The 12,465-nt window shown below is 43.6% G+C and overlaps 1 protein-coding gene across 1 annotated transcript in view; it reads right to left on the reverse strand.

Moving 5' to 3' along the window:
• LOC143036100 (uncharacterized) overlaps positions 1–12,465 on the reverse strand; it is a 600,714-nt gene that overhangs the window by 576,940 nt on the left and 11,309 nt on the right. Inside the window, exon 3 of the mRNA XM_076203356.1 lies at positions 11,516–11,619. Within this exon, the coding sequence (XP_076059471.1) occupies positions 11,516–11,619 (104 nt within the window). The remainder of the gene's footprint in view (positions 1–11,515; positions 11,620–12,465) is intronic.

Here is a 12,465-nt window from a genome sequence, read left to right on the forward strand (position 1 = left end):
TTCAAACATTAACTTTCACAAACACACACACACAAAAAAGGGCTCATGAATGTTAAATTAATATTTCCACGACTAATGACTTGTACTGCATTAGTCTGGCCGGCAAATTTATTCATAAAAACATGAGAATGATGTCGAGTGCAAGGGACCATATGGCCTACACTAGGTAGTTACATGTCCATTAGCACATATTATCCCCACTCATCTCTTAAAATAACTAATGGTTTCAGTGCTCACTACATGGTTACTAAGTCTATTCCATTCGTTAAACCACTGTTAGTAAACCAGTTCTTGCCTACTTCCTTCTTACATACATATACCAAATACTTTTTCCCCCTACCCGGGGGGTAGCCAAAAAGAAAAAGGCATAGAAACCACTCCCACCCATTCCATTTCCTGTACATTCCACTCCCCTCCACCCTCCTTCTTATCTTGGCACCTCCCGGATGACGGGTCATCCCTGCATCCTGTCCACTGCCCTGGGTCAGAAACAGTGTCGCAAGACTAACACATCAACAGCAAGGCCGCTTCATAAATTCGGCGAAACCCCCTCTCCGCCCCCCCCCCCATGCAGAAAAGGAGAAGACGGGGAGAGATCCCTTCGGGCTGCGTCAATTTTTTTTTCTCATACATACTTCCTCACCCCCATCCCCCACCCACTCCCCCTCATGCATCACAGCATCATCTATACACTATACCCAACTTTACCCAATCTAAACCCATTCATCCCCATGGCAGCTCTCCCTTTACTGGGCGATAATTCTTCCTATAATTCTGGCTGCCGCCAGGCGATTTTATTAATTTCCCCCGACACCCCTTCGCAACCTATTAACGAAACCATTACTTATCCCTTGTAGGTTAACGAGAGGGTAAGAGCTTGTCGATCACGAGTCCAGCATGTGGTCCAGGGCCATGGCGAATTAAGAGACGCATCGGATATCCGCATCCGCATTGCTAATGTAAGCAACATCCGCATCCTCATCCGCTTTGGTGATGCATCGTTCGCATTCGCGGTTTGAACATGAGGATATGAGGGTATTACTCAGCATAATGTTCAAAATTCATACAAAGATACAGATATATAATTACCGACTATTAGAAATTTGGTATTCTGAAATTCTGAAAGATAATATAGCCTATATAGATTATTAGCATTCACCATTACAATACTAGAATTAAAAATAAAACAATGAAAAATAATATCTTTGCATAACATTAATCGATTAATGTGAAAAAATAATATAACACAACGGTTGTGATCACAGCTATCCCATCCACACAATTTTATCTCCACGTTAATCATGGGATGCTGACAAGCCAGAAACCTTCTGACCTCTCTCTCTAATAATAATAATAATAATAATAATAATAATAATAATAATAATAATTTCATTTGGCAAAGAATCAATATACATGAAGTGGACATAATGACAAGAAAACATAGTTCGAAATAACAATTATAATCTCTGTGTTAAAAGATGTATGAGCTTGTAATATCCTTCAAACAACTCCAATAAAACTGTATCTACTGTAAACGTAAGACATTTTTGTTTTGACATAGCTGCACTGCTGAAGTTAATATTGAGAGTTTTGATACATAGATAATCATACGGTGGTGTGCCATACACAATCTCAAAAGCTTACACTTTATCATATGTATATATGAATGAGATAGTGTGGTTTTTTTTTTACAGCATAGGTAAAGTAATTGTGCTCACAAATATAAATGTCAACCCTTTGTCTCTTCCCTAATCCTTATCAGTGTATACAACTGGAGTTACTGGACTTAACATCTGAGAGTACACTCCCACCCAGCATGAAGAGAGTGCATACCGTGACTGCAGTCCACTGACAATCAAACTGATCGAGAAAGTTCGTAACTACGAGGTCAGTATTTAATGTTCATAACTTCATAATCTATATTCCACTCGTAATGATAAAAATCACAGAAATATGGTTTCAATTCTCAATTAATTTTACACGGTTCTCATTGTTTCTTTGACATTTCATTAGTGCATAATTTTAATACTGGTGAGGAGAATAATACATAGAAAAGATGTTTACAATCATAAACTCGTTCCTCTGGCGTTACAGGCCCAATAAGGCTCGTGGCCGCTTCAAGATGCCTCCAGATTCTCCGATCTGCTGCTAACATCTCTATATCGTCAGGGTCGACGACAGAAACTAAACAAATTTATGATACACAAAAATATCTATAGGCTTTTTCGTACATATAAATGGTAAATGCTGACCCACTTCCCTCCCGTCATACCAGCTTAACCATTGGTGTGGAAGCTCTTTCAGCAACAAAATAATGATAAAGTTGTTAAAGTAATTAATTCACAAGTGTCGTTCCATTTGATCTCATTTTCATCATTCAAGAATGGCTCAAGATGAGTTTAAGAAGATCCAGGATCGACTGCAGAAATGGTGGAGTTAGATCAGAAAGACTACCCATATGTATTGAAAGTTGCACGCACATATCTGTGTTTTTCCCAAGTTGTGTCCTAAATAAGCAATTGTTCAGTGGGGCTCGACTAGTTTTGTTGAAAAACGTACGCGTCTTCTTGTAAATAAACTAGAGAAACTTGCTTTGGAAAAAAAAAAGCCTTTGTTAAAATTCAAATGCTGAACAGATGTGTACTGTGTAGTATGTAGTGTGGTCCTTTGAACCTATACAAGCATTAATTGAAGATTGTACTTATTAACATTTCATGTAATTTTGTCACTTTACAAAGGACATAACGGTTGGTGGGGGATGTACGACGACTTGGGTCCACGTCCAGCGTTCTGGTAACGCAAAAGCTGGGCTTATGTGGCTGAAAGTCGTATTTCACAATTAAATATAATAACCACACATTATTCAAAAATCGAAAAATAATCCGCATCCGCGAGGATATGGTTATCAGACATCCGTATCCACACATCCGCATTAACAGACATCTGATACATCTTTATGGTGAATCATACAAACGGCCTCTCTCCTACCCTTTTGGTGGAAAGGCGGGGCGGGGCGGGGCAGGAGGAGGAGGAGGAGGAGGAGGAGGAGGAGGAGGAGGAGGAGGAGGAGGAGGAGGAGGAGGAGGAGGCGATTGGGGCGGGGGCACAGTACACCTGATCATCCATTCATCCATCTATCCATCCACTGTGCACTGGAGCCATCGCTGGATTCCCACACAAGGCCCGGAATTCTAGCCAATCAATCTTTCGCCTAAATGTCAAGACATTAATCAAACACGGAATGCTTTTATCCCTTGGGGGGAGACATTAACTGAATGTAGCCAGTTCATTTGAAGATTTTCGTTGACACCCTTACGGACCAGATTAACGCAGCATTCTTTTTACGACTGGAGACTCGCCCCCCCACTCAAAAGAAGAATTCTGATAATTTTTAACTTTTACTATCCCAGTTTTCTGGTGTCCTCCTGGAATCTATTTTTCACGAAGTCATTATCATTAATATATTATAATAATTATTATTGTTATTATTAATAATATAATTATTATCAATATTATCAACATTATTATTTATTATTACTATATTTATCATCATTATCACTATCATGGGATGTTCGCTGACCGATTGTCTCTACTTGCGACGGAGGTCGAGGTGACGGCGGTTCGAATCCTGCCGCCGGCGAGTTGGACCATGGGCATGGTTCATTAAATTACACGCTACAAAGTCCTCTATAAGGGGTACCGTGAAAGACTCCTGATAGGGTGTGGTGGTGGTGGGGGGGGGTTTGCGACGCTAAATAGATATATTATTAGTAGTGGTAGTAGTTATTGTAGTTATCAACAGACGGAACAAGATAAGTACATGAGAAGAATACAGACGCTAAGTATGAAGCAACTCCCAGCCCACATATACCTAAAACATACACAGGGATATAAGAAAAAAATGGGGAAATGAAAAATAAAAAGAGAAGTATAAAAGTGAACAATAAAGAAAATATTGTGATTAAGAGGCTAAAACGGAATGAAAAAAGGGGGCTAAAAAAAAAAATGAAGACGAATCTCGAACCTTTTGCCCATAAGAGATGTTCGAGCCAACGCAGTCTCAATTGGTGTCAGACGATTTTATTCAGCAGAGGGACGGCCCAGGCTGACGGGATTAGACACACGGAAAAAAGGTGGCCGGTTCCGAGCAGCATCTGGTAACTGTGGGAGGGGGACATCCCTGATGCCCAAACCACAGCAATGAATGGAGCTGCGATAGCAGTCTAATTTAAATATGTATATGTACATGGTCATACGTACATATACACATGCATGCATACACACACATATATATATATACATACACACACAAACACACACACACATATATATATACATATATTATATATATACATATATATATATATATATATATATATATATATATATATTTGTGAGGGGTGAGGGGATTCTATGGTACATAATGAAAAAGCCCCGTACACGGTTATCATTGACACAAATTCCCCATGTAACAATGGGGTGTGCGCAGAAATGGGTGTGATAGGCGTGGGTAGGCCGCTGGTGCCAAATTATCTCCAATTTTCTCCCCTGTGACGTCAACCATCATTGTTCACCCGTTGAACGCCCCCTGTTCAACGCCACACGGATCTAGTCAATTAAAAAACGGTCCCCCTAGGCTGAAGGTTCTTGGCTCTTTGGGTGGCATCAAGGAGTGCCAGGTACGGGTAGTTATGGTGCCTCAGAGTGCTGACCATGACGAGGACAAGGGTTGTGGGGCCGTAGTCTGGGTGTCAAACAGCTGCGGCAGAGTACCAGGGTGGATGCGGGAGGTGGGGGAGGAGGGGGAGGTGGGGGAGGAGGGGGAGTGTGGCATTGCCGAAGGGGGATGGGTGAAGGAGGGAAGAAAATCCTTCAGAAGCGATGGAACGAGATGGGAGCAGATCAAGAAGATGTGGAGGCCTGTGTAGGTGGGGAGGAAGGGGAGAAACGGGTTGAGGGGAGTAAAGTGAGGTGAGGTGACAGCGAAGAGGGGAGGAAATGGAGTAAAGGGGAGGAAGGGAAGGGGAGAGAGGGGAAGGAGAAGTAGGAAAGAACAGTGGAGAGGAGAAAGGAAGAGAAACGGAAAGATGATAAACTGGCGGAAGAGGTGCTGGTGGAGGACGACATGGAGGAGGAGGAGGAGGAGGAGGAGGAGGAGGGGGAAGATAATGAGAGGAAGATAAGAGAAGGAGGAGGGAGGAAGGGAAGAAAAGAGATCGAGAGGATGAGAAGGAAAGAGGAGGGAGAAAAGGGTGGGGGAACTGGAGAAGAATGTAAAATGAGGAGAGAGAAAAAAATAGAATATATATATATATATATATATATATATATATATATATATATATATATATATATATATATATATATATATATATATATATATATATATATATATATATATATATATATATATATATATATATGTATATATATGATTGGAAAGAATGCAGGAGGAGAGACTTGGGGGGAGAGTGGATGGGAGTAAAATGTGAGAAGAGACAGTGAGGAGACGAAATGTAATTGAGAGAGAGAAGTACAAAAAGACAGATAAAAGAAAATGTAAAACATGAGGAGAAAGAACTATGGGACTGGGGCAGGAGAGGGTGGAGATGAGATGGGAAGAACGGGGATAAAAAGGGAGAGAAAATGGAAGAACGGAAGGAGGGTAAGTGAAAAGAAGAGGAGGAGGAAGAGGAGGAGGAGGAGGAGGAGGAGGAGGAGGAGAGGTAAGAACGATTACGAGGGGTCAAAGCAACGAGTGAAGGGCGCTAAAGGTACACAGAGTGAAAAAAATAAGAAAGGTCAAGGGAAGAAGGAAAACAGAGAAAGAACACAGTAAAGAAGGAAGGAAGGAAGGAGGGACTAACCACCTGTCATCCCTACCCATAAAGTTATCTTATCTTCTCTATAAATTGATTCAGCGCTAACTACGTGGTTACTAAGTCTATTCCATTCGTTAACCTACTGTTGGCATACCAGAGAAAGAAGAGAGGAAATAGAGGCACAGGGTACATGGAAATCCGAGAGGGCAAGGGAGGTTAAGCAAGAAAGGGAGGGAGCGGCAAATGGAAAGGGGAACAGGGAGATGAAACGAGGGAGGGGGGGGGAGATATGGGGGGAGACGGGGGGCGGGGGGGGAGGAGGAAACGCGAAGTTGTCAGGTCTAGCCTGGTTTCCTCGCCTGGAGAGCTGCCAAATATTACTTGGGGGACCACCACGCACTTCCACCCTCCCTACACTCCCTCCTCCTCCCCTTCTTTAATCCTGTCGTCCTCGTCGTCGTCTTCTTCCTCCTCCTCCTCGTCCCATTTTAAATCATTACCTACCTTGATTGATCTTCCCCCTCCCTCAACCTTCTTTTCGCCTTTCTTCCTCTCGTCCTTGTCTTCTCCTTCCTCTTCCTCCTCCTCCTCCTCTCCTTTGAAATCCCTACCAACGTACCTTGACTGACCTTCCCCCTCCCTCCTCTTCACTCCCTCAACTTTCCTCCACATATTCCTCTTTCCTTTTAAACATTACCTCCACCTTCCTCCACTCTCCTCCCTTACCCCCAGACCCTTACGCAGCTCACTCCTCCCCCTCCAACTCCTCCTCCTCTTTCCTCCCCTGTTGTTATTTTAAGTTCAAAGTGGGGGAAAGTGGAGGGCAGAAGATCCTCATGGGCAGAATGAATATCCGCCCGTCCCTGAGGTGGATCAAAACGTCACGTGACCAAGTGGTGGAGGGGGAGAGGGGGAGGGGAGGGGGAGAGGTAGGTGCTAACACTCCACCGGCCGGCAGAGGTGGCTCACGAAGCGCTCCCCCCCCCCCGTCCCTCGAGTGTCACAGGTAACCCTCGACCCAAGGAACACCGGTGCGTGACTGCCTAAACGGATAGAAAATCTGGTCATCTACAGCCCACAACGACAACATCCTCAGGAACATAGTTTTAGAACAACCGCTGAGGTCCTTCCACTTCCGTCTCTTTAATTCCGTGGTTTGCGGGGCCGTATGTATCCGTCCGGACCAACCTTGCTGGTGGTCCGGAACAGTTCATAATACACGAAAGCAGTAGAGACGGTGTGTCCACTGCAATAACGATACCCGGAGGAAGCTGAGCGACGGTTAGGGGCCATTACTCAGAGTGGATGCCCTTCCTATCCTCTGCGCCGTGGCCAGGATTCAAACAGACGCCCGAAATACTCACGCGGTTACCAGACGCGCGCGCTACCACGGAGCCATGGCGGGATTCCCACTTCCGTCTCCTAAACTTTCCGTTCCGTTGAGGACACATGGAAGACGTTGCTCTGACTAACATTAAGCGACTTTGTTCAACTGATGGGAAAGGCTTTATCCTAACGGGATTAACTTTGTTCAACCAGCACGCAACGAGATGCTAAAAAGCGTGATGGATCGAACGCAGACACAATACAAGCGGTTGCATGAATGGCAACAACAGTGGAGTTGAGGTGGTGGTGGTGGAAGATGAGGAGGAGGAAGCGGAAGAAGAAGAGGACGGACAGGAGGAAGAGAAGGGAAAGGAGGTGGAAGATGAGTGGGAGAAGGGAGAGAAGGGAGAGGAGGAGGAGGAGGAGGAGGAGGAGGAGAGGAGGAGGAGAGGAAGAGGAGGAGGAGAGGAGGAGGACAAGGGGGAGGTGAAGTAGGAGAAGAAGAGAGGAGGAGGAAGAGGAGGAAGAGGATGATCATGAGAAGGGAGAGGAGGAAATTATTTTCATTCAAAGGCGGTGGTAGCGGTGGTGGTGGTGGGGACATCACTGGCTGTCAACGTGCATTATCTTCACCCTTGGTGCCAGTTAGGTCTGCATTGTTTTTATCTAATTTTCTTTTTTAATTTATCATATATATCAATATATAATCATTATCATTATTATTACTATTATCATTATTTCTATATATCATTGTTTTATTATTTACTTTTTAATTTTTATATACTTTTTACAGAAAGTTACAACTACCTACAATGGCCACTAAAAATTGCCCGCTCAATGGTACCAAAACTTGTGTTTGCTGGATAGGGTTTGCAGCCTTGAATTCGTAATGCACTCTGAGTTACTTATGATACATATTACCCTGCAATGCGCAGTTTACAACTACACCCGAGTTCTGCCGCCCCCCCTCTCTCTCAAAGCTTCGACCCACAAACCATTAACGAAACGATATGGAATAAAAAATTGCTCCGTGCTGGAATCGAGGCGACTCGACAGAATCGTACGCCTGAGCAGCCCTATTCAGGTTCCACTCTGCTCAGCCCCCACATGGGGAAGAGGCTGGGAAAAGTGCCCTGAACACAACCCACCTCACAAGCTCCTCTCGCTTTTCACTTTTGGACTACTAACTCCGCGGTCCTGAGATCGGTCTCTCTCTCTCTCATACACACAATGAAAACACAGCAAGCAATCACCTTTTCCTTTGGACAGAGTTGTGCGTGTGTGTGTGTGTGTGTGTGTGTGTGTGTGTGTGTGTGTGTGTATGTGTGTATGTAGAATCACGTGTTGGACTCGTGATCGACAGCTATTACGTTCCCGGATGATAGTTCAGTGCTCATATATACCAAGACCTGTGTGTAATGATGTGACCTTCCACACCTTTGAAAGTCCGTCATTGTCAACGATGACTCGTTCGCTACTGATGACATGATGATGGGTGATTATTGTTGACGAGTTCTGCGGTGACTATGCAGGCCAATTATGGACAAGCAAATCCGACCGCAGATGTCGCATCGGAAGATGTTTTGTACAACTTCGGGTCTCGCGTCCTATTGCTGACGCCAACGACGTTGAGCTTGACGTCTCTGTTGCGCCTTCCTGGCACACTCATCTTCGAGGGTTTTACGGTGGTATTCTTAAAAATAATTCTTTCCTAATATAAATCCTTGGAAGGGAAAGATTTTGTTAAAGAATACCACCGTTAGTGCCTTCCCTGATGGTTCTTCGCCAGACTGTGCGATCCACTGAGAGGTTCTCCTATGTGTAGGTATCTATGCTGCACCAAGTGTCTGTTTTGCGCGCGCGCGCGCGCACACACACACACACACACACACACACACACACACACACACACACGACTCGGTGGCTCAGTGTTCGAGTTCCCGGACCGCCATTACGGCGGTCCGGATTCGAATCCCCCCCAAGCTGAAATAATTTCAGTATCGCTGCGCTGCGAGTCGTTACTCCAACTCTTGAGGGCGGGGAGCTGTGTGTGTGTGCGCGTGTAAGGTCACAGCATTACCCATAGATCGGTCATGTATAAGCTCTGAGCTCTCTTCCGGGAGGGAAATAGCTGTCGATCACGAGTCCAACACGTGATCCAAGACCATGGTGAATCACACACACATACACACACAGCTCCTTGCCTTCGGTGCGTGAGTGTGAGTGAGTGAGTGTGCGTGAGTGTGAGTGAGTGTGTGTGTGTGTGTGTGTGTGTGTGTGTGTGTGTGTGTGTGTGTGTGTGTGTGTGTGTGTGTGTGTCTGTGTTAGGTCACAGCATTTCCCAAAGACAGGACCACAAGAGCTAAGAAGATTTCATCCACAAGGGTATCACGAGTCCGGCACGCAATCCAAGTCCATGGTGAATCGCCCCACACTCTACTAGCTAAACCACTACCACCACCTTATCTTATGGTCACATTACGATTTTTTTTTCAATCTTGGCGCGATAATGCAACCGAAGTTAGGAGCGCTGGTACATTATCGGCGACGAAATGCAAAAATTCTCCTCCTCCTCCTCGTATACCACTTCCTTCTTTCCCTCTTCCTCCCTTAACTCTCGAACTCTACTTGGATCCCACTCCTATTTTTCTCCTCTTCCACTTTTTGCCCTCTTAACTCCTCCTCCTTCATGTATCCCCTCGTCCTCCTCCTCCTTCCCCTCCTCCCTGCCCTTTCTCCTCCCCCTTCTCTTCTCTTTCTCCGACCTCTCTCCCACCCTCAACTATCAGGACGAGATCTGCTTCCTTCCCCAGCAGTAGACCCCACACACCATCTTTATCTTCGCTTTCGGGCCCCGACCGCCCTACGAGTCGCGACCTCCCACCTCTTCCTCTTATCCCCCCAAAAATCGCCCAATTCCTTCTCTGCAATCCCTCTTTCCTCCCTTCCACCCTACCCTTCCTCCATTTATTCCCCTGCCTCCTCCTCCTCCTCTTCTTCTCTTTGCTCCTTCTGCGCTGAAGTGTTTTGCTCCTGCATCATCTTTATAAATGTAATAAAGAAAAGAAATATTGCGACGTCATTATCGATTTAGTGTACTAGGTAAGGTTAATCTCAGTTCAGCCTTTAATGGTTAAATGCAGGACTAATCTTTCCTTCGGCAGGACGATGCAGCCTGAATACCTCATGACAGACTTAATTCGGCGTGGTAAGGATGTGTGTAGGGCAAGAAGTGCATTTTCCGTTTTGGAGCATGCTGGAATAGCTTTGGATGCAAATGTAGTCTGAAACCAATGTAATCGGTTCGGTTATAAACTGCCTAGATGTTATCAGTGAAATGCAATACTGGTCTATAGCTCCTCTGATGTTGAAAATCACAAGGAAGGGTTGGAAAGCCATGAGAGAGCAACTTCAATGACACTGATAAGGTGTACTTTGAAGTGACGCTTAAGTTGCTGGTAGTACATGGCAACCTCGACATATCCACATTTCTCAACAGTACAATAACTCTGTATTACTTCCAACTTGGGTGGTGGATGGGAATGGAATGGGTGGAAGTGAGCTTGTGCCTTTGACTTGACTACCTTCTGTTTATATAAATAGACAAATAGCATTGTGAGGTATACACATCCCGTATGCCTCAACAGTATTACTATGAAGTATATATACTAGCCACCAAATTGCATTTTATTACTGTATATTAACTTAACCATTGTATGAAAACATATTTTACCATAGAGGGTTTCTGTTCATGACTATATTAACATGCACTTACATACACTTTAGTCTGTGTCTGTGTGTATCATACATATACATATATATATATATATATATATATTATCTATATATATATATACATATATATATATATATATATATATATATATATATATATTCATAAATAAAATATACATACATACAAATACCTTTCAAAAATCTAAGTATATTTTTCAGGATTCCATCTTTACTGATCTATACACTTTCCACATCTGTCACCCAATTCCACTACAGCCCTTTAGTACATTTATGATCATATATGGTAGTAAAAAAATGTTTTTTGTTCAAATCTCAGGGTTGGACAGCATATCTACAACCTTCAACAAGCTCCATAAATCCACTCATCAAAACTACTAGGAAGCATATCATTCAACAAGGCACTTTTGGACAATATTTCCAATAATTATCCTTTCAGGATCTTGAAAGTACATGCAACTTTGCTGTCCCACTTTTGTGCAAATTTGTACTCTCTTGAACTGAACATCACATGGACATTTACCGTATAATCATGTGTGTACTACCATGTACACAGATGCCAACATCATTCTGCATTAATACATATTCTAAACTGAGGTTTGTGCAGTGTTTACCTTGGCTGTGGGGCACAATCAGACCTGTGGCTTGATGCGATGGCACTGTGAGACTGTCAATCACAATTCTTGCCTGCCAGCTGTCTGCAGCAAGATATCTATTTCTGGTATGGACAAAGAAAAATACTATTAACACAACTATGAAAAAATACCATTTAGTTTCAAAATAATTTTCAGAACCTGAACATGTACAAAGAACACATACAATAAATATGCAAAGTGTTGCCTTAATACTAAAGTGAAAATGAATGCTCGACAGCGCAATGGTATCGTTCACAACTGCTAACCCAGCAGTCTGAGTTCGAATCCCACCCAGGGCTGATATAATTTCAGTATCACTGCGCTGCGAGCCGTTACTCCAACTCTCGTGGGTGGGGAGTTTGTGTGTGTGTCAGGTCACATCATTACCCATTGATCAGTCATACACGAGGTCTCATCTGGGAGGGTAGTAGCTATCAATCACGAGTCCAACACATGATCCAAGACCATAGTGAATTACACTAACCAGCAACAGCCCCCATGCCCAACCCTAAATCTTTCTCTGTGGAGAAATGATGAACATGTACGTGTATTGACATAGACCTATTTTCATGTAGTAGGAAGAGGAGGGGAGGAGCTGCTAATTGTCAGCTCACCTTGGATGAAAAATTTGGAGGGGGAAGGGGAAATAATCAGAGTTGATTTAGAGACAGACCCAGTCCAGAGACCTGGTGCCATATCCTGAGGGACCTTAGATGGAGATGACAGTGTTAATAAGCTTTGAAGATGAGCAACAAAAAGATGATACTCTTCAATATCCATCTTGCAGGATACACATGAGGAGAGGCACATCATTGATTTTAGAGAATTCTTAGAAGAAGAAGAAGAAGAAGAAGAAGAAGAAGAAGAAGAAGAAGAAGAAGAAGAAGAAGAAGAAGAAGAAGAAGAAGAAGAAGAAGAAGAAGAAGAAG

This window comes from Oratosquilla oratoria, chromosome 20, assembly GCF_046742065.1.
Source record: "Oratosquilla oratoria isolate Oo_2021 chromosome 20, ASM4674206v1, whole genome shotgun sequence".
Lineage (NCBI taxonomy): Eukaryota > Metazoa > Arthropoda > Malacostraca > Stomatopoda > Squillidae > Oratosquilla > Oratosquilla oratoria.